This window comes from Trachypithecus francoisi, unplaced genomic scaffold (genome assembly GCF_009764315.1).
Source record: "Trachypithecus francoisi isolate TF-2019V2 unplaced genomic scaffold, Tfra_2.0 Lachesis_group15, whole genome shotgun sequence".
Lineage (NCBI taxonomy): Eukaryota > Metazoa > Chordata > Mammalia > Primates > Cercopithecidae > Trachypithecus > Trachypithecus francoisi.
Window position 1 is genome coordinate 31,400,619 of NW_022681460.1, and position 21,496 is coordinate 31,422,114.

Below are 21,496 nucleotides of genomic sequence, written 5' to 3' on the forward strand. Positions count from 1 at the left end.
ATGGGGGTGGAGATGCTTAGTTCCAGGCAGGATGAGGTGGGTCAGAGGAGCATATCAGGGATTGAGGGTGGAATTCCTGCTCCTTAGTATCTGCAGGTCAGAGTAGGGTCAGTCCCTCTAGATTCTGTGCCCTGCCCTTCTGGTTAAACACTTACCTTTCATTTATTTGTGACTAGAGAGAGTACTCGACAGACAGTAAAAGTTTGTTGAGGACAGATATTACACTTTTTCTTATAACTTACATGAGTAACAAAATATTTTATAGGTGATTTATATTGCTGCTATTAGAGATATTAATAGTCTTTATTTCAGAGTTAAATCTTTCAGGTCCTCTTTGAGACCCATCTGGATTCCCTTCGGAACTGTTTATTTATTAGATTATTGATGTTTCCTTGAGCCAAAGTACATACTATAGAGTTTATGGGACTTCCTCTGCTCAAAAAGGATACTATCTTCAGGAAGCAATGGATCCTAAAATTGACTTTGAAACACTCAACAATTTGCCAGCAACAATACTATGTATCATCATTTTAAAGTTTGTGTTTGACAGCATAATTTTTTACTTTTATTTCTCTCAGGATTCAAAAAAGAAAAATTTTGACTCATGTAGCCATGAAACAAAGGCCTTTACTTCTCGAGATCATCTCTAAGTTTCCCATGTTAACTCCCTCATAATCTTGTCAAGCGCTATATTTTAAGGTATTTTAATTGATATGAATGTTCCCAGAGACTTCTCACTGATATCAGTTCGAACTTTAATACTGAAGATGTTTAGCAGTCCTTGTATTTTCAAAACTAGAAGCCTTTTTGGGAGAAAATATTCAAATAAAAAATGTTTACTTCTGCTTCAAACAACCTATTTTGTTACAAATGTCTCTGAAGACCCTCTTGATACTCTTCTGTTACCTGCTTATCTGTTAGTCTGCTGAGACTAGATATTCAAATATTCCAAAATTCAGAGTGTACGCAAGTTCACTTTCATCTCACTTGTCATAGGAATTTAAACATTCAGCCTCAAAGTATGGCGCCCTATGTGTCTTTTCAAAAACAATCATAAACAACCACATTGTGACTACTAGATGAGGCAAAATTTGTAATAACAGAATCAAAAGTCAACCCTAAATTTCAGCGCTTGAACTCCCAATCACCCCCACTGAAAGCTTCTTCATTGTTAACCTTGAATCGTAAGAATCACTGATCATCAAGTAAGTGTTCGGAAGATGTGACTGTGAGCTCCAGCTTTGTAAATAATTTGCTGGATGTTTTTGGGAGAGTCATTTCATCTCTCTGATTCTTAATCTCTTCACTTAAAAATGAGGGGCTTGGAGTATGAGATGATTTCTAAATTTCTTCATACTCAAAGTCTATCATTCTGATCCCAAAGAAGAAATCGAGTCCTTCTCAATACATCCCAAATTGGACATTCTGGATAAGAAATTTTGAAACCAAATCACATGAAGAGTATGTGAGGGCTAAGAAGTCTAGTTTGGGGAAGGGTAAACATTATTTACGAAAACGAAATGTCTCAGAAGAAAGCAGGCAGGGTGAGCGAGGAGGCTGAAGGGTCGCTCCATCAACTGCAGCAGAAAGAGCAGCTGACAGCAACGCCTACCGCACCCGGAAGGCTCAGTGAGGCGGCGTGGGCAGGGAACTTCCGGTTGCGGGTAAGGGAAGCGTCCTCTTCTAGGGACTTGTCGCACGTGGCTCCTCGTCGCGTCCCGGCTTGCGCGCCACGCAGCCCAGCTCCGCGCGTGTTCCAGGCGCTCAGCCCCGGAGCAGCGCCCAGGCAACCATTGAGGCGTCACGGTTCGTCACAGGAGATTCAGAGCCGGGTGGCTGCGGGCGGGGCGTCGCACCTCTCTTCAACGCACCTGTCCTCAACCATGAGCCCCAGGGGCACGGGCTGCTCCGCCGGGCTGCTGCTGACGGTCGGCTGGCTGCTCCTCGCGGTCCTCCCGTCTGCGCGCGGGACCAACGTCACTGCCGCCGTCCAGGATGCAGGCCTGGCCCACGAAGGCGAGGGCGAGGAGGAGACCGAAAACAATGACAGCGAGACCGCGGAGAACTACGCCCCGCCTGAAACCGAGGATGGTGAGGGTGGGAACTTCCCTGGGGGGCACGCGGGGGCCCCTGTTAATGGAGCAAAGGCGAACCATGAGAATTATCCGTGTTAACGTCTAGAGAGCTCTCTCGCATACCTCAGCCCCGAGTTTTTCCCTTTCTTGCATCTTGTGGCCTTGAAGAAGAATGTGCTCATTCTCCCAGGCCACACAGCAAGATACACAGATAAGCACGTATATAGAAATTACTACAGAAATACTTCTAAATATTGCTTTGGACAAGGAAAAGGATTTTTTTTAAGGGTGGGAGGTAGCCTTCCACCACCAGGAATCATTTTGACTCTTCTTGCATTCATTTTCCCTCCTCATAGTAGATTCTTTTTTTTCAAGTTCCAAGTTGCTTGATTTCCACATTTGCTCTTGAGGTTGCAGTGGAATTCAGAATCCCCCTTTACGACGACACATCTAGATAGACCAGTATGCCGACAAAACTGCCCAGAAGCCCCATGGCAGCTTCCTGCAGCTCCTAGCCTTGAGCACCTCTGCATTGTGGTGTTTGATTGGTATGTGCAGCCTCGGACAAAGGAATGGAGCAGTAGAAAACACCTGTCAAAGGATCCAGCTAGTGGCTTTCTTAGATGCTGCATGTTAACTAAGGAACAATGAGCCCCTGCTTGGTACATACATTGGCTTTTTTCTGCTGGCTCATTAAGCAATAAAACTTTACAGGCTGTTGTACATGTCATATTGATTAGTAACTCACATTCTAGCAGGTAGAAGGTCAGCAGCAGGTTTGCTATCTTCTCAAGAAGGATTATCCCTTTCCCTTCTAAATGACCCAGCTGTGATTCTTTTAATATCGTTTGCATTCTCACGTCTCTTCAGTCTATATATATCGAGTGACTGCTGTGTCTACCAGGCCTTTCTTTTATTTCCTGATAGTGACCCTCAGCACCAACAGAAAGAAATGGACTGTCTGAGGTTAACAGTGGGATCGAGGTTTGCATGGCCTTGTAACATTACACTACAGAGAGCTTAAAAAGATCCTTGACTTCGGAAATGTGAAAAAGAAAGATGATTAGGAAAGAAGAGAACACGTTCTAAAGCATAGTAGCTATTGCTTCATTCTCTTCTTTAAAGTAATTGAATTAACAATTTTAATATTAAACTGGCCAAGAGATACTTCTAGCTATAAAATGCTAAACATTATTTAGGCTAAACTCAGGCAATAAAGTTATAATGTCTTACATTCAAATTAAAATGTAGGTTAGTTACTTATTCTCTCAGAGTCTCAGTTTCCTCATCTGTGGACTTTAAGGAATCCATGTACTTTCTGGGATTTTAACATATACAGTTTCATGCATAAGTGCTTTTTCTTGAGGAGAACGAGAATCCAAAACTTTAAACAATCTGAGGTGTTAGAGGTCTGAACACTTCCAGAACTGTTATTGAAATTTGCATTGTCCCCTTAACCCTCAGTGGATCAGCAGAAACACTTATCCCCATTTACTGTCCAGTGGACCTTTAATTTTTTTTAGTCATTTAAAAATAATTTACAAATACGAATAACGGGATAGTGAAAACAACTTTGTTAGAAATTTCAGGAAGAATTTAAACATGGAAAAATTCAAATTTTTATTCCGTATATCCTAGTTTTAAAGGTGTATGTACCCTAACTGGGCAAAGCACTTTGAATGCAACTAAGTGCTCAATTGTTAAGCATGAACCTAGAATGCATTCATCGTGTTAATATTGATTCCAGATTTTGAGTGCATCTTTAATAAATTCGAGCTTATCATTAATCTTGGTTCTTTTTGCACTTGTATTGTCAAAAAACCAACACTTTTGAAAACTACAAAGGCATATATTTTGTTGAAGAGAAAGCCATCTTTTCTTCATAATTGGAAAATATTTTCATCTTTAGATTTATAAACACCAAATAGAATGATTGGTCCAATGAATTTTACTCATTTCTACATAATCTTTTCTTTCAGTCACCTTTATATACATATCTTTCATCACAATATGTTCATTTACAAACCTTGACAAATAAATGTTGGTGCATAAATGTTTTAAAAAAGGAGTGAATACTGTCCACATCCTTTTAGCAAAACAGTATGGTACAAGTTATTGTCACAGTATATTTCTGGATCAAATCCTTCCTGTTGAAAGGCTAACTACATGATAATACCATATATTCTTTTCATCCCCAGAAAGATGTTGTTTACTCATCAATTCTTAAGTTAGAAAAAAATTCATCTAGTATATCCATCCAAGATGTCATCATCTCTCATTGAGATTTTGCTTATACAATCAATTTCATCATCATCATTAGCATCTAAAGTGCTGTTATCTATCTCTTTTCATCTTCTGATTCGTTCAATAATTGTGAAATGTTTTCCTCTGTCAGTTTTCTTCTCTTTGCCATTATGGGCAAAAGATGAAGAATTGTGAAATCTCAACTATGTTCAATAAAAGCCAGAAATAGACTACAAGGAGGATACCTCTAGACTTCTTTTATATCTTCTTGAAAGATGATGCAATATCTTGGGCAAAGCAATATGAAAACACAGGATGTTGTAAAACAGCCTGTGTTAGTGTAATTATTTCACAATTACATTATTTTTCTAGGCAAGTCCAATCATTCTTTCATTTTTAAATTTTAGTCATTTAAAAATGTAGTTGAAAATAAAGAGTAATACAATCATTATGGGTGATGAAATATCACAATGTTTCAAGATAAAGAAAAATAATTAAGATATTAGATTTATGGCCAGGCACGGTAGCTCACACCTGTAATCCCAGCACTTTGGGAGGCCGAGGCGGGTGGATCACAAGGTCAGGAGATCGAGACCATCCTGGCTAACACAGTGAAACCCCATCTCTACCAAAAATACAAAAAAGTAGCCCGGCGTGGTGGTGGGTGCCTGTAGTTCCAGTCACTTGGGAGGCTGAGGCAGGAGAACGGCGTGAACCCAGGAGGTGGAGCTTGCAGTGAGCCGAGATCGTGCCACTGCACTCCAGGCTGGGCAACAGAGCGAGACTCCATCTCAAAAAAAAAAAAAAAAAAAAGACATTAGATTTATATCCTTATACTTTTGTTTTACCTTGTATACCCTTTAATATACCTTTTAAATATATCATATCTTTTATGCAGGTATACCTTTAGATTTATAAACAGGATCCAATAGACCTACACAGTAATTGCAAAATAGAAAGTTGTAGTCTATACAATGGGTTTTATCCTATACAAATATGTTCTTTTTGTCTTCGGAATACTTCTAAGGAAGAATAGAAGTCATGAAATATCAACCTTATAAATCAACTGTCAGAAACTGAAAAACTAAAATTGCACCCTGATGATAGATACCAAAAGTTACCGTGTGCTGTCCTGAACTGAAGAGAACATTTCAGAATCTGTCCACAGCTAAAAGAGCAAGATCATTATCCTCATCACTGTGAATGCCAGGCTTTTGTTAGTGTAGTCTAAGACCCAGTAGATTTTTAGGGAAGCTTCTGCACATCTTTGACTCCTATTGAATTCACTATTGAACTCTCCATTCGTTTTTAACTGTCCTATCAAATTAAGACAACCCATAAAATAGTTTTGGACAGCTGACTTTTCAGCTGTGTGTGAAGGACTTTTTATTCCTACAAGGTTTCATTTTGTTAGATTTGCCCTTTATTTCACTCTGTCATTTTTTGGATATGGATATATCATCAAATATATTTGCTATCCTTTCTAGCTTTGGAGAATTCTGGATTTAGTTAGCATGATAACAGCATCTTTTTCCACGTCATTAATAAAAATGTTGAACAGGACAGAGCCCTGTGACACATCACTCCTACCATGTTGATACCAACTGGTTAATTAACAACTGTGGTCTTAGAGTTTAAACAGTTTCACATAAAACTACTGACATTCAGACCGCTTATTTTCTTACCACTCATAGGTTTATAACAAGAAATTTTGACAAATGCTACACTGAAGTCCAATTACATACAATTCCACTGACCCACCATTGTAGGATTCCCATTTTTTCAAAAAGTTACTGAGTAACCCAATAGATACTCAATACATCATAGAATATTAAAGCTGAAAGGGACTTTAGAGACTTTCTTATTTAGTCTCATTTGTTTTTCTTTAAGGAAACAAGTTGGGAGAAATTAAACAGCTTTCCCAAAGTAGAATACATAGTGATTGACTAATGGTTTTTGAAAAAGGCTTATATTTAAAAGTAGTGCAGCACTCATTCTCTTAGCCATGTTTTCTATGTTCAGGATTTGGCTTTTAATTTGTATCACATAATGTGCCAGTAGAAGGTATCTAAGCATTCCACAATTCAAAATGATCATCATGATAGTCTAAATCGTTTATTTTTGTTAAAGAAATGACTTAACAAAGTCAATATTGATTTACTTATGTACATTGGGTGCTTACTGAGTATTCAAGATACTATATTGGGGCCGAGCACAGTGGCTCATGCCTGTAATCCCAGCACTTTGGGAGGCTGAGACTGGTGGATCACTTGAGGTCAGGAGTTTGAGACCAGCCTGGCCAACATGGTGAAACCCCGTCTCTGCTAAAAATACAAAAATTAGCTCGGCGTGGTGGCAAGTGCCTATAGTCCCAGCTACTCAGGAGGCTGAAGCATAAGAATCACTTGTGCCTAGGAGGTGGAGGTTGCAGTGAGCCAAGATCGTGCCACTGCACTCCAGCCTGGGCAACAGAGTGAGACTCTCTCAGAAAAACAAAAACAAAAAACTATATTTGGTGCTCGTAAGTACAGAATAGTAGTGTTTATGAAGCTATTGAGATTTTACAGTTATCAAAATAGGAAAAAAAAACCTAGCATTATATTAAATTAGTAAGTACAAAATGGGTTTAAATTGGGTAATTATATCTTAAGTATGTTTGTAGTACTAAACAATTTATAGAATGCTTTCACACACATTATCCTTATTTAATTCTTACAACAATCAAATGAGATGGATTTTCCTTTCCAAATTTTGCAGAAGAGTTAACTAAGCCTGACAGCATTTAATTAATTTGCTCAAATGCAAACAGCTAATTAGTGATAGAAGCAGCTCTTTGGACTCCAGTTCGATGTGTTTTCCATGTGATTTGTTGTCCTAGGGTACAATGCCTTTTAAAAGTCATCTTCTAATATCTCATTTGATATTTTTTCTATTGAGATTTTAGTCCTAATTTGAGCTGAAGAATGGCTTGTATACTATAGCTAGTGGAATTTTATGTCAAACTTCAGAATGATGAGAAAAAGAGAAACATATGATTTAGAACCAACAACATTTAATTTTTAAAATAGTGATACACTCCTATACTAACCTGGTAAAGTATTGAAATAAATTCTTAGAAATATTTAAATTTACCATCTTAACCTGGGAAATGAGTAGAACTAATCTATAAAACTTTTATCATTTTAATGAACACTGGTTAATGACTTCTCTTTGAATGGAAATTATACACTCAATTTTGGAAAATAGAGAATGGAAAAAATTGGTTTTTACAACTGATAGGCCTTTGTGTGTTTTTCTGAGACCCTCTATCAAATTTTAACTCACATATATCAACTGATGAAAAACATTTTTAAGGTATATACAAAGTTTAAATGTAAACCTTTCTATTAGGTTATTTCCTAATTTAACGGACTTCTTTAGAGGTTTGAGACTCTTTTGAATTAGACAATAACAGTACTCAGAATGGCATTGTTTTCTGATTTAAATGGAAAACTTAAAAAATGTCTGCTGCCCATATGATACGCATGTCTTTCATCTCCAAGTAAGAGGTGTTTCACTTAGAAAAGTTTTCATATAATTAAATAATGTATCTTTACCCTTTATGTTTAGTTTCAAATACGAATGTAGTCAAAGAAGTAGAATTCGGAATGTGCACCGTTACATGTGGTAAGTAGCTTGGAGCAGATGAATAAACCATGTTGTAATTTGCGGGGGAGGAAAGGTAAAAGCAGATAGTGTGCAACTTTTTATTTGTAGCTTATGTACTTTCATGCATCTCTCATGGATTTTTATTTCTAATAACTATAATGTATACACAAAACTCAGGGTGACTGCTTTAAACTATAAGATATTTTCAGTTTGTAATCTCTAAATCTTATTTTGAGCCAGCTCCCTAATTTTTTTTCTGTTTTGGCACATAAACTGCCTTCACCAAAGTAAAATTTTCTCTATCTCACAGATGTTCAGAAGATGAAAGATTTTCCAGTGCATCTCACAGATGTCTTTCCGCATATTGTGTTGGCAAATTTATCAAGAATTTGCTCATTTGTAATAGTCCATTCTAAATTCTACATTTCTCCAATTTGCTTGTCATGTTTTGGAGAAAAGATGTATTGGCTTTGTGGGGAGGATAATATTCAAAGAATATGACTTAGTCTGATCATTCCATGGATAGAAATTGGACATAAAATTTCTCTAACAAGTTTACAATGAAGTTGATGCCTCTAGTTAGAGGACTATCCTTTGAGAAACAATACTGTAGACTAGGGTGCTAAGAAGACCGTAGATAATTCACAATGAAATTAAGTTTCTTCTAAATAGAATCTGCCTTGGAAAGAAAACAGTGATGAGAGGGAAAAGGGGACAATTATCAGAGGATAAGAAGACAAAATCCATGCAGATCTAGATCAGAATGAATTTCGCAGGAGTGGGGGGTGTCAAAAATTACACCTGAATTGTTTTTATTTGGAGAAGCTTTTTAACATTGTGGTACAATACACTCAACATAAAAGTTACCATTTTAGCCATTTTTAAACGTACAAGTCCGTGGACTGAAGCATATTCACATTCTTGTGCAACCGTCACAACCGCCCATCTCAAGAATTTTTTTTTTTTTTTTTTTTTGAGGCGGAGTCTCGCTCTGTCGCCCAGACTGGAGTGCAGTGGCGCAATCTCGGCTCACTGCAAGCTCCGCCTGCGGGGTTCACGCCATTCTCCTGCCTCAGCCTCCCAAGTAGCTGGGACTACAGGCGCCCGCCACCTCGCCCGGCTAATTTTTTGTATTTTTAGTAGAGACGGGGTTTCACCATGTTAGCCAGGATGGTCTCTCGATCTCCTGACCTCGTGATCCGCCCGTCTCGGCCTCCCAAAGTGCTGGGATTACAGGCTTGAGCCACCGCGCCCGGCCAAGAATTTTTTATTATGTCAAACTGAAATGCCCCTTAAACACTAACTTCCCGTTTTCCCCTCCTCCCAGCTCCTGGCAACCACTATTCTCTCTATCTCTTAAAATTGTTTTAGCGGGTTTTTTTTTTTAAACCTTAATTTCTTAGTAAGTCAGTCATAAAATGAGAGAAATCCATGTAGTAAGCCTGCAATTACTTATTTGTGGTTTACATCTTTGTTTAACTGCTAACTTCAGAAATTTTCACAGGTAGAGAATTATTTTTATGACAGTTCAAGTAATTGCCATTGTTTTCTATTATTTAAAGACAAGTTTAGAAATTGTATTCACTCAAATGATTATTTTTTAAAAAATTATTTGCCTGCTATGTGCCAGGCATCATTATAGGTGCTAGGGATATGAGCAGACAAAGCTCTCTGCCCTCAAGCAATGTATAGTTTACATAACATGTAAAGCATGTAATGTGTCAGGTGGTAATAAGTTATAAGGAAAAAATAAACTAGAAAAAGCAATATTTCATGCCTAAAATGTTAAAAGCCTTTCAATTTAGAACTAGAAGAGAAAAATAAAAATACTAAAAATACAGAAAAATTAGCTGGGCACGGTGGTGCATACCTGTAGTCCCAGCTACTTGGGAGGCTGAGGCAGGAAAAGTGCTTGAAGCTGGGAGGCGGAGGTTGCAGTGAACTGAGATCGCACCACTGTACTCCAACCTGGCAACAAAGCGAGACTCCATCTCAAAAACAAAACAAACAACAACAACAACAAAAAACCTGCTTTAAAAATATTTATGCACTTCAGAATTAAGACTGTGCTTCTAAAGACTCTTTTGGGCTGGCCATGGTGGCTCACGCCTGTAATCGCAGCACTTTGGGAGGCTGAGGCTGGCGGATCACCAGGTCAGGAGTTTGAGACCTGTTTGACCAACATGGTGAAACCCTGTCTCTACTAAAAATACAAAAATTAGCTGGGCATGGTGGCATGCCCCTGTAATCCCAGCTATTCAGGAGGCTGAGGCAGGAGAATTGCTTGAACCTGGGAGGCAGAGGTTGCGGTGAGCTGAGATCATGCCACTGCACTCTAGCCTCTGCGACACAGCAAGACTCCATCTCAAAAAAAAAAAAAAGTCTTTCATAAACTCAAGTGGAGCCTTACTTCAGCCATTCTTAGCCATCATTTCTCTTAACCAAAGACCTTCTTCCTTCCATCCTTCTGTTTTATTTCATATGTAGCCTTCTCCCTTACTATTCAAAGTGAGGTCCACAGACTGCAGCAGTGTCACCTGGGAGCTTGTTAGAAATGCAGAATCTCAAACCCATTCAAGAACAGCTAAATCAAAATTTACATTTTAGTAAAATCTCCAGTAAGATAACATCTTAGAGGGGCTGGAAGAGGAAATCTAGTAGTTAAGGAAATAAAAATGGACTCTTTCTTAACCTGTCTTAACGTGGCACATGATTCAACATGTAGCTAATCCTGCGTTTTGTTACTTCTCTCAATTGTGGTGATGTGAGGCAAACTCTGGAATTCTGAGATCAGTTAGGAAAGTTAATTTCTTGTTACAAAATGTGTGACAATCTAAAGAGAGCATCTTGTTGGAAATGGAGATTTGATCAGTGATAGATTGTCCTCCTTATATTTAATACAGATATTTTATGAATCTAAATATTTAAAGGCATCATTTATGCTAAAATATGATTTTTTTTTATTCTCCTCCATAGCTTCCCCCATGCTTCCCCAAAAAGTTCCTGGGTCAAATAAATTTGGGAAATATTGTATACCACTGTATTCCATCAAATCCACGACTTTATTGACTGTAAGAAGTACATTTTATGTACTCTAAAAAGGAAAAATACTGCCAATTAATTTATGACATGTTATCAATTGTAAATGTATTCTGATTTTAAAGACGTTAAAAGGTAAAAATGTAAACATTTTACATCTTAGATCAATGCAGATGTACACAATAGCATGTTAATTTACTAGCATATTAAAAGTTCCCTCAAAATTCTGTAGTAAAGCGATCCCTTTAATTTCATTTAATGTACTATTTTCAAATGTGCATGATTATGGAATCCTTTTTCTTATGGTACCCAGAGGAACTAGTGTTTCACGTAATTCACTCCAGAAAATGCTGTTTTAGGAAATCATTCAAAATGAAGAGCCAGAAAAATTTTAAGTGTTATCATTCTGAATTTAGAAGCTTAATTTCTGAAATTAGAAGAAAAGTCTCAAGAAAAGACCTAGGTGGGAAAGTGAAGACACTGTGGAATCAATTTTTTTCTTAACATTTGCCTTTTTTAAAATCTTAAACCAAAGGTATTGGTGTTAGAGAAGTTATATTAACAAATGGATGCCCTACTGGTGAATCCAAGTGTGTCGTACGGGTAGAAGAATGCCGTGGACCAATAGATTGTGGCTGTGAGTTGAATTATGTATTGGAGGGAGACTGTGGGCAAGAGTTTACTCTGGGGAAATATTTTTCACCTCAGGTTGCCACTGAGTAGAAGGAGGCAACCAGTTGACATACTGAAAGGAAATCATAACATTTTAAATTCCACTTCTTTAAACAGTTATAGTTCTGAGCAACTTTCTGATTTTCCTTCACCTTTTTTCAGATACATATAAAAGTTAACATATATTCTCTATAATATACTGGAGGCTTACTGTATATAGGATCTATAGTTGAGGCTATCCTGTGGCGAAATGCTTTTGATGCTTTGATCATGGCATTTTGTCAGTAGATTTGTAAACTTTAAATTGGGAACTTTGACAGCTGTTCCATATATCACATTATGCTGTTATGAAATTTCAATACCTCTAATGGGAGTTCCTAACAAGTACATTGGAAACCACTAATAGATCTCATATTTAGTCTAACAGATCACTAGGTCAATTACAATGTATTCTGCATAAGGAGCAGAGAGCCATAGTGTCTCCTCACTTGCTTCTTTTGGTGACTGTCTTTGCACCTATCAGTCTTCTGTTCCTCTACACTCAAACTCCCAATTATAAGTTTGATAACTTCCAGCATATAGTTGATTTTTAAAACTGGAGGTGGCTTTTTAAAGTAGTATTGTGACACCTGTAATCTTAGCACTTTGGGAGGCCGAGGCAGGAGGATCACTTGAGCTCAGGATTTTGAGACCAGGTTGGGCAACATGATGAAACCCCATCTCTACAGATTTTTTTGTTTTAAATTAGCCAGGCATAGTGGCATGTGCATGTAGTCCCAGCCACTTGAGAGGCTGAGGTGGGAAGATGGCTTGAGCCCAGGAGGCAGAGGTTGCAGTGAGCCAAGATCATGCCACTGCACTCCAGCCTGGGCAACAGAACCAGATCCTGTCTTAGGAAAAAACCAAAACAAAACAAAAAAAACCAGGTAGTGTCATGTATAAAGCAATTAATAATGCCCAATGGTATTTATGTGTTTAATTTTTTTTCAGGGGGTAAACCAATTTCAGAAAGTCTTGAAAGTGTAAGACTGGCATGTATTCATACATCTCCCATAAATCGTTTCAAATATATATGGAAACTTCTAAGGCCAGACCAAGTGAGTAATGAATGGATATAACCTGCTGCTTTCTAATGAGTGATAAAATTTGTTTCTCAGTTCTGATGGTTTTCAGAAAACTTTCTTTATAAAAGCAGTTTGCCAAAATGAAGTTAATAATTAAACAACTTTATTATTTTGGAATTTTAAAATTTTCATTATTCGGTAGGACTAAACTTTACATACGTCCAAGGGCCATCTATAATCAGAACTTTAAAATGTCCATTTTATACAAAGTATTCCCTTTTGGAAGCAAGGTTTTCATTGGCTTATATAGGAGTTGTGTAATAATAACAGTGGCTAACATTAATTAAAGGTTTATTAAGTGCTAGACATGACACTGAGTGCTAGAGCCTTTTTTAATCCATGTAACAATTCTGTGAGGTAATCACTATCATTATATCAATTTTTACAAGTAAGTAACTGAGGTGCAGTGAGTAACTTGTCCACAGTCACACGGGCATGAAGTGGTAGGGTTGGGATTTGAAGTCTGGATTGTGTGACTGAAAATCCATGTAGATCATTAATTACTTAACTCAGCTAAGGGAGACAGTAACCCTCCTTTCCTTAAGGGAAATAAATTGTTTCCTGGTAAGTGTACATGAAGAATGTTGATACTTTGTTATTTTTTTCTTTTTAAATAGCAATCCATTGTACTTGTAAATGATTCAGCAATCCTAGAAGTACGCAGGGAAAATCACCCCTTGGCTTTCGAGTGTGACACACTGGATAATAATGAAATAGTAGCAACTATTAAATTCACAATCTATACTAGCAGTGGTAAGTGTCCAGCAATGTCTTCGTTTGCTTATATGCCAAACTTTAAAGAGCATTAAAATCACTTGGAGGCTTGTTAAAACACCAATCTCTAGCCCTACTCCCAGAGTTTCTGATTCAGTAGATCTGGGATGGGACTGGAACAAGAATTTCCATTTCTAACAAGTTTTCCTGTTGCTGCTGGTCCCAGAGACCACACTTTGAGAACCACTGGTTTACATCATTTAGACTTTTCTACAAGATACTACTTAATTTCTTTTTCACAAGGTAGTCACAGTTGCCTCAGTTTGGGAAACTGGTGTTTTTTTTTTTTTTTTTTTGAGGTGGAGTCTCGCTCTGTCGCCCAGGCTGCAGTGCAGTGGCGCGATCTCGGCTCACTGCAAGCTCCGCCTCCCGGGTTCACGCCATTCTCCTGCCTCAGCCTCCCCGGTAGCTGGGACTACAGGCGCCCGCCACCTGGTGTATTTCTTAAGTATCTTCAGAGAACGGTCCTCTAACTTGAATTATATTCTTGCTTTTACTTTCATTAGAAAAGTGAAAATGGATAAATGAAATTCTCATGGATGCTTATGAAAATTTTCATTCAGTAAAATAAATAAAATTAAAAAATACAATGTCAAAGTATGTCTCTTTAAAAATTATATATTTGAAGCAAATGTTTTTTGATGAAGCACTAATACAGTTCTCAAAAAAAATCACAAAATGCAAATGTTGTCCTGAATGTCATTTTACATATTAGAAGCCATATTTTCCTTGTGAGATAGATCCATTTGCATATATACAATTTAATCAGTGATGTCTTACATATCCAGGTAATTATTTCCTTTTGTTCAACTGCTCTTAACTGTTTTTTATTGTTGTTATCAACTTTGTTGTTAGGGATGTGGGGACTTGGTCACAAGTTCTTTTGAGAATCCTATCAAGGCTCAGGATCCTTTTTCCAGAAAAATATCCACACACAAATATGCCAAAAGTTACATGTAATTTTAAAGGAGTTTTTGGACTTCTTGAAGCTATTTCTGAACACAAAGTAAAGGGCTTCTGCTGTAGTTTAAAGATACCACACAACATAACCATTTTATTGAAATGAAAACAGGTTAACGTGTTTTACAGTGATTTTAAAAAATAAACTACTATTTAAACCACCTTTGATACGCTGTTTAATGAGTTTAGAAACATCTTCATGGTGAAAGCTAATAATCTTATCCCTCTATTGGGATAACAGGTGTCATTAAAAGGATAATTTTCAATAAAGCTCTAAAAAAGGCAAGAGAATAAAAACATCATTAAACTAAAAAATATCTCAACTGGCCCTCCTTCATGATATTAAAGGTGTGTGGAGCCATTCTCAGTCTTTGTCCCTGCTACCTCATCCCTGTTAGGACAATTCAGTGTGGTTAGCTCCTCTGATACGTAGAAGGGAGCATGCATTTGGTAATGTATATGTTAAAGACTGGAACACAGACCCTAAAATGTCAGGCCTTTGTTGAGACAAAGTTAACTTCTCTCTCTTACATCAGTCCAGGAATGGTGGGATAACTCTGCCATCTCAGTAAGTGCACTGATTGAATGACAAAATGTTTTTAGAACACTCCAGTATCTATTAATTTCTTTAAACATGACAATTGGGTACACCACTGCAACAGACCCCTTTTGCTGATTAGAAATCAAACAAATGTTTTGGCTAGAAATGTCTACACAATATGGTACTAGCATGAAACAAATATGTAATAGAGATATTTTTAGAGTAAATATGGTTTCCCTAGTGAAAAATTCTCATCCATTCACTTAAATATCAGATTTTTCACTCCCACAATAGTTGTCTTTCATAATTAGGCATTGTTAAAAAAGATACTTTGAAGTACTCAGAATGTGACTATATTTGGAAATAGGATTTTTTGCAGATGTAATTAGTTAAGATGAGGTTGTACTAGAGCGGAGTGGGCCTTTAATCCAATATAACTGGTACCCTCATAAGAAGAGGACTATTTGGGCATGTTTATGTGCACACAGACACACAAACACAGATGGAGCATGGGGTGGGGAATACCAGGTGAAGACACAGAGAGACACAGGGAGAAGACAGCCATATGAAAATGGAGACCAAAATTGGAGTTATGCTACCAGAATCCAAGGAATGTCTACCAGAAGCTGAGAAGCTGTAAGAGGCAAGGAAGGATCCTCCCCAAGAACCCTCAGTGGGAGCATGGCTCTGCCAACACATTGTTTTCAGACTTCTAGCCTCCAAAACTGTGAGACAATACATTTCTGTTGTTTTTAAGTCACTCAGTTTGTGGTACTTTGTTATAGTGGTCCTAGGAAACTATTACATACATAAGCTTAGTTTATCTAAAAGGTGAGAGCGTCAAATTTAGCCTATTTTTCATTAAACATTTCAATAGAAATTGAGCCTATTTTTTCATTACCTGTAAAAATAGGCTTGGTGACCCTTGCAAGACTACTGTTGTAATAAATAAAATCTTCATGCCCCTGTCTCTCCACCCTCTCTCAGCTAACATTGCAGAGTAATGGATAAATGAATTTTGCATTTCTCCTTGTCAGGTTTCAGTTCTAAAAGATATCTTTTATTTAAGTTTCCAAAATGCCACCACTTGTGTAAATCTAAAGTTACTCTGAAATAAAAAGATTTTTTAAAATCCAACAATGTTGGAACATAGATGTAGATGTACTTTCTCTAGCATACTTGGAACTATTTAGCGAGATCCCTAACTTGAGTTTATAGCTGTGGAATTACTGGGCAAAATAGAAAGTTATACTCCATGATGTCTAACAGATAGGGAAGCAAATCCAGAAAAATAAGCAGTTGAGATTGCTCATATAGAAGACTACTTCTGACAGAGTGGTACTTATCAAAATCAAAATATTTAAATAGTCAAAATATACCTTGTATAAATTAAACCTCCCTGGACCTTGGTTTACTCATCTGTGTAATGCAATGGTTGGATCAGATGATCTCTGTAGTTCTTTCTTCCATGAATCTTTTATGATTCCAGAATTTGGGGACATAAAAGAGCTATAATAAAGACATATAATTCACAAAGGAAGTAATATTCTATGTTAATTGGCTTTTTACCATTTTACAATGTAGCAATACTATAATACATATGGTAGACTGGTTTTGTCTCTTTAATAACCTTATTTGCTGAAAGCAGAGAGATATGGAAGGGAATGCTTGATGTAAGAGTGGTGCATGAGGTGGGTACAGTGGTGTGTGCCTATCATACTAGCTACTTGGGAGGCTGAGGTGGGAGGATCACTTGAGCCCAGGAGTTCAAGGCCAACCTGGGCAATATAGCAAGACCCCATTTCCTAAAGAGAGAGGAGTCGGGGTGTGTGGATATGTGTATGGAAAACGATGAGCTTCAATTCCTTTCTGACAGCAAATATAAAAATTAGAGAGGTATCATAGTCTTAAGTGTAAAAGCTAAACCCATAAAGTTTTAGGAAAGAAATATAGGAGAATATTTGCATGATTCGGGAGTAAGCAAAGGTTTCTTAGACATAATTCAGAAAACAATCACCATAAAAAGAAACATGGAATAAATCAGACTGCATCAAAATTAAAAACTTCAGCTCATTAACAGAAATCATTAGGATAATGAATAGGCAAGCCAAAATCTGGTAGAAAACATTTATAAAACAGGTACAGTCAGTACAATCAATTTGAGAAAGTTCTCATGGTTTCTTAGAAAGCTAAACACACGGCCGGGCGCGGTGGCTGAAGCCTGTAATCCCAGCACTTTGGGAGGCCGAGGCGGGCGGATCACGAGGTCAGGAGATCGAGACCATCCTGGCTAACACGGTGAAACCCCGTCTCTACTAAAAAATACAAAAAACTAGCCGGGCGAGGTGGCGGGCGCCTGTAGTCCCAGCTACTCTGGAGGCTGAGGCAGGAGAATGGCGTGAACCCGGGAGGCGGAGCTTGCAGTGAGCTGAGATCCGGCCACTGCACTCCAGCCTGGGTGACAGAGCGAGACTCCGTCTCAAAAAAAAAAAAAAAAAAAAAAAGAAAGCTAAACACACATCTGTCTACCCTACCACCCAGCAATTCTATTATTAGCCTAGGTATCCATCAGTAGGAGGACAAGTAAACAAATTGTGGAGTATACCTAGTAATAAAAAAAAGATAGTTGCATATAACAGTATGGGTGAATTTCTAAAACATTATTCTGAGTAAACAAATCTTTACACAAGAGATTACCTAGTGTGTGTTTCCATTTATATGTAGTTCTAGAATAGTCAGAGCTAATCTATGGTGAAAAAGAAAATCAGGATACTTGTTGCCTCTGAAGGATGAAGAAGGAATTAATTAGGAAGAGGCTCAAGGGAGCTTTCTGGGGTATAGTAATATTCTGTATCTTGACTAGCATTTAGTTACTTATACGAGTTTGCCTTTGTGAAAACTAAGCAAATGTACATTTAAGATCTTTGTGCAATTCTTTGTGTGAAAATTTTATTTCAAAGAAAAAACTAATATTAAAATCCAGTTAACGACATGCTTGCTGAAAAATTTTGGGGGAAGTATACTGACATTTGTAAATTATGTTGAAATGCATAAAAAATAAGATGGATTAATGAGTTGATAGAGGAATGGATAGATGAATTTTAAAATATTAATGGTAGTATTTAGATGGTAGTAATACAGGCTGTTCATTGTCAAATTCTTTTAACCTTTTTGCATGTTTGAAAAGGAGATTTCAAACATGCAGAGCAAGATGATTAATATTTTTCTCTGCACTAAGTATTTCTTTATGTTTCTAGAGTTGTTTTTCAAATATAAACTTTTAAGTTAGATACTCATTTCCTTTTCCTCAGTAGTAATACTCATTAGGTTTGTGTGTTTTCTCTAGAATTGCAAATGAGAAGATCAGACCTACCAGTCACTGATGTAGCCCTAATTTTTGTGCTGACCGTAGGAGTCATTATCTGTGTATTTATAATCTTCTTATTGATCTTCATAATCGTAAATTGGTAGGTGAATGGCGGAATGCATCGTCACCCTTGATTGACATCCTCCTCTTCCCTCTCCTCATCCAGTGAATTGCAAAGCCCTGTCCGTGATGTCTCCTACATGTTGCCTTGAAAATGTCCATCTCCTTTCATTACTCCTGTGACTGCCCTAGTTCAGGCTACCCCATCTCTTTATGTAGATGCTTTTTAAAACAATCTCATGACTTGGTTCTCGAGCTACGAGAGAGCTTTTAAATGCAATTTTTACAATTTTACATGGTAATTGCTTTAAAAAGTTTTATTTAATGAATATTTGTGTTGTCCCGTTTTGGTTCTCTCAACTCTAAACCTTGGTTATTGTAACCTACTAATTCATTTGTATGACAATATTTATAATACCTACATGAGTAGTACACCCTGGTAAATCTGAGGGCTCATGTACTATCGATTTGTAGCTGATGCATCACAAACTAGAAATGAATAATGAACACAAAGGCACTTCTTAGAGAAGAGGTAATATATATGTTTTATATGTATGTACATATATTGTATATACGATATACATATATCTATGTACATATATTCTATATGCAATATAATATATCATATATAGGTCATATATGTGTACCAAATATGTATATACTATAATTTATATATAATATATACTATACATGTGTATATAATATATGGGTTATATAATATATATGTAGATATATGTATGTATAACATATACAACCTCATATCTAAGAAGTGCCTTTTTATTATTTTTAGTCTGTGATGTATATATATTACAGATGATTGTGTATACATCACATATATATAGTATGTATGTATATGAGCCCTCAGGCCAGGGTGTAATACTCATGTAACTATTATAAATATCATCATATATGTTACATATATATTTGTACCATATATGTATACATACATATATGGTACATATATGGTACATATATGTATACATACATATATGGTACATATATGTATACATACATATATGTGTATTATATATGTGTATACATATATAGATACACATATGTAATATATATGTATCACAGACTAAAAATAATGCATAAAAACACTTATTAGAGAAGGGGTAATATATATTATGTTTACATGCATGTATATATAATATAACATATATACATGTATATAATATATGTACATATAGTATATACATATGACCTGTATACCGTATATGTACTATATTTACATATATAATATATATACTATATGTACACACATATATACTATATATACTTACATATTACCTCTTCTTTAAGAAGTGCCTTTTTATTCATTATTCATTTTTAGTTTATGATGTATCAGCTGGATGCATCATCACAATGAACCGGCTGGAAAATGATTTTGTTATGTATTGTAGGAAGTACACTGAGGACTTTAAGCAAAAACAATTGTTTTCATAAAATTTTCCAAAGGAATTATTTTTTTTAGTACGTCCCAGACCCCCCACCCCTGTAAAAGTGTTTTTAAAAATCAGCCTTCCGATTTTTTTTCCTGAGTAGGTTTAGTTATGTAACCTTAGTGTAGGCGGTAAACATTTTTGAATAGTAATTTTTATCATTGTAATTTTTAAAAATTTTATTCTTTGAGATAAAATTTGAATATAAAATTTATCATTTTTACTATTTTAAAGTATACAGTTCAGTAGTCATAAATACATTTATATTCTTTTTCTTTCCTTTATAATATACGTGTAATGTAATGTACCTATAATATATATACAGGTACAAATATATATATGCAGGTTATATATATTTGTATATGTACAGGTTGTATATATTTGTACCATATATAATATATACATACAGGTAATACACACACACACATATATTTCTGTACATAGAAAATATAGAAATCTATTCAGTTTTAGTTTTCGCTTCATATGGTGGTTCTGGTTTTTGCTTTTTTCTTCCAGGGCAGCAGTCAAGGCTTTCTGGGGGGCAAAAGCCTCTACACCTGAGGTACAATCAGAGCAGAGTTCTGCGAGATACAAAGATTCAACTTCTCTTGACCAATTACCAACAGAAATGCCTGGTGAAGATGATGCTTTAAGTGAATGGAATGAATGATGTATGAATGATATATAACAAATCAAAGGATATTACAGAATATTAGATTCATTATTATAAAAATAAAATATACATTGAAATACTTTAATAATGTTGCAATGGATTGCCACAGTGTGAAGGAAATGCAATGTGAGGATACGACTGTTTTATCAGTGCTTTTTTCCAGTACAGTTATCAAATACTACTTTTAATTTGTTCTTAACACTTATTTCAGGTAATAGCTTGGGGATATTTATCTAAAGGTACCCCCAACAAATCTTCTAAGTGCTTTTTTAATCACTTTGATAACTTCTTAGGTGATTTGCCTGTTTTGTCCTAAATAAGAACAATGTAATATAGAAATGCTCTACACATTAGACTTCCTCTCCCCTGAAAGCACTGTGTTGAACTTGCTAAAGCAAATCACACTTCAGAATTTCTGCAGGGAATGTGACATACAAAGTTTGTAAGACATGAAGTAATAATGATAATGATAACCATAAATACTTAGTGACTACTATGTGCCAAGCATTGCTCAATCCATTTTCCATATATTAGGTGACTTAAATATGATTCTATATAGGAAATACGTAAGGAAGAACTGGAGAGGAACTTGGAGGTGCCTGAGGAAATGACATGAATTTAACACATCCTGGCCGGGCGCGGTGGCTCAAGCCTGTAATCCCAGCACTTTGGGAGGCCGAGATGGGCGGATCACGAGGTCAGGAGATCGAGACCATCCTGCCTAACACGGTGAAACCCCATCTCCACTAAAAATACAAAAACGAGCCGGGCGAGGTGGCGGGCGCCTGTAGTCCCAGCTACTCAGGAGGCTGAGGCAGGAGAATGGCATAAACCCGGGAGGCGGAGCTTGCAGTGAGCTGAGATCTGGCCACTGCAC

The 21,496-nt window shown here is 36.6% G+C and overlaps 1 protein-coding gene across 1 annotated transcript; it reads left to right on the forward strand.

The window, feature by feature from the left end:
* The first annotated feature begins 637 nt into the window (after window positions 1-637).
* SPACA1 (sperm acrosome associated 1) lies at window positions 638-21,115 on the forward strand. The gene is made up of 7 exons (XM_033234564.1): window positions 638-2,091; window positions 7,929-7,985; window positions 11,542-11,643; window positions 12,669-12,775; window positions 13,420-13,555; window positions 18,424-18,544; window positions 20,463-21,115. Exons 1-7 carry the CDS (start codon window positions 1,521-1,523, stop codon window positions 20,614-20,616), a joined length of 1,248 nt encoding a protein of 415 aa, XP_033090455.1. The 5' UTR covers window positions 638-1,520; the 3' UTR covers window positions 20,617-21,115.
* The last annotated feature ends 381 nt before the right edge of the window (window positions 21,116-21,496 follow it).

Excerpts from the sequence above, each read along its gene's own strand:
- SPACA1 (XM_033234564.1), top strand. The coding sequence starts at position 1,521 with ATGTCTCAGAAGAAAGCAGGCAGGGTGAGCGAGGAGGCTGAAGGGTCG. Across the intron at positions 2,092-7,928 it reads CCCGCCTGAAACCGAGGATG|TTTCAAATACGAATGTAGTC; the intron begins GTGAGGGTGGGA and ends CTTTATGTTTAG. Across the intron at positions 13,556-18,423 it reads CACAATCTATACTAGCAGTG|AATTGCAAATGAGAAGATCA; the intron begins GTAAGTGTCCAG and ends TGTTTTCTCTAG.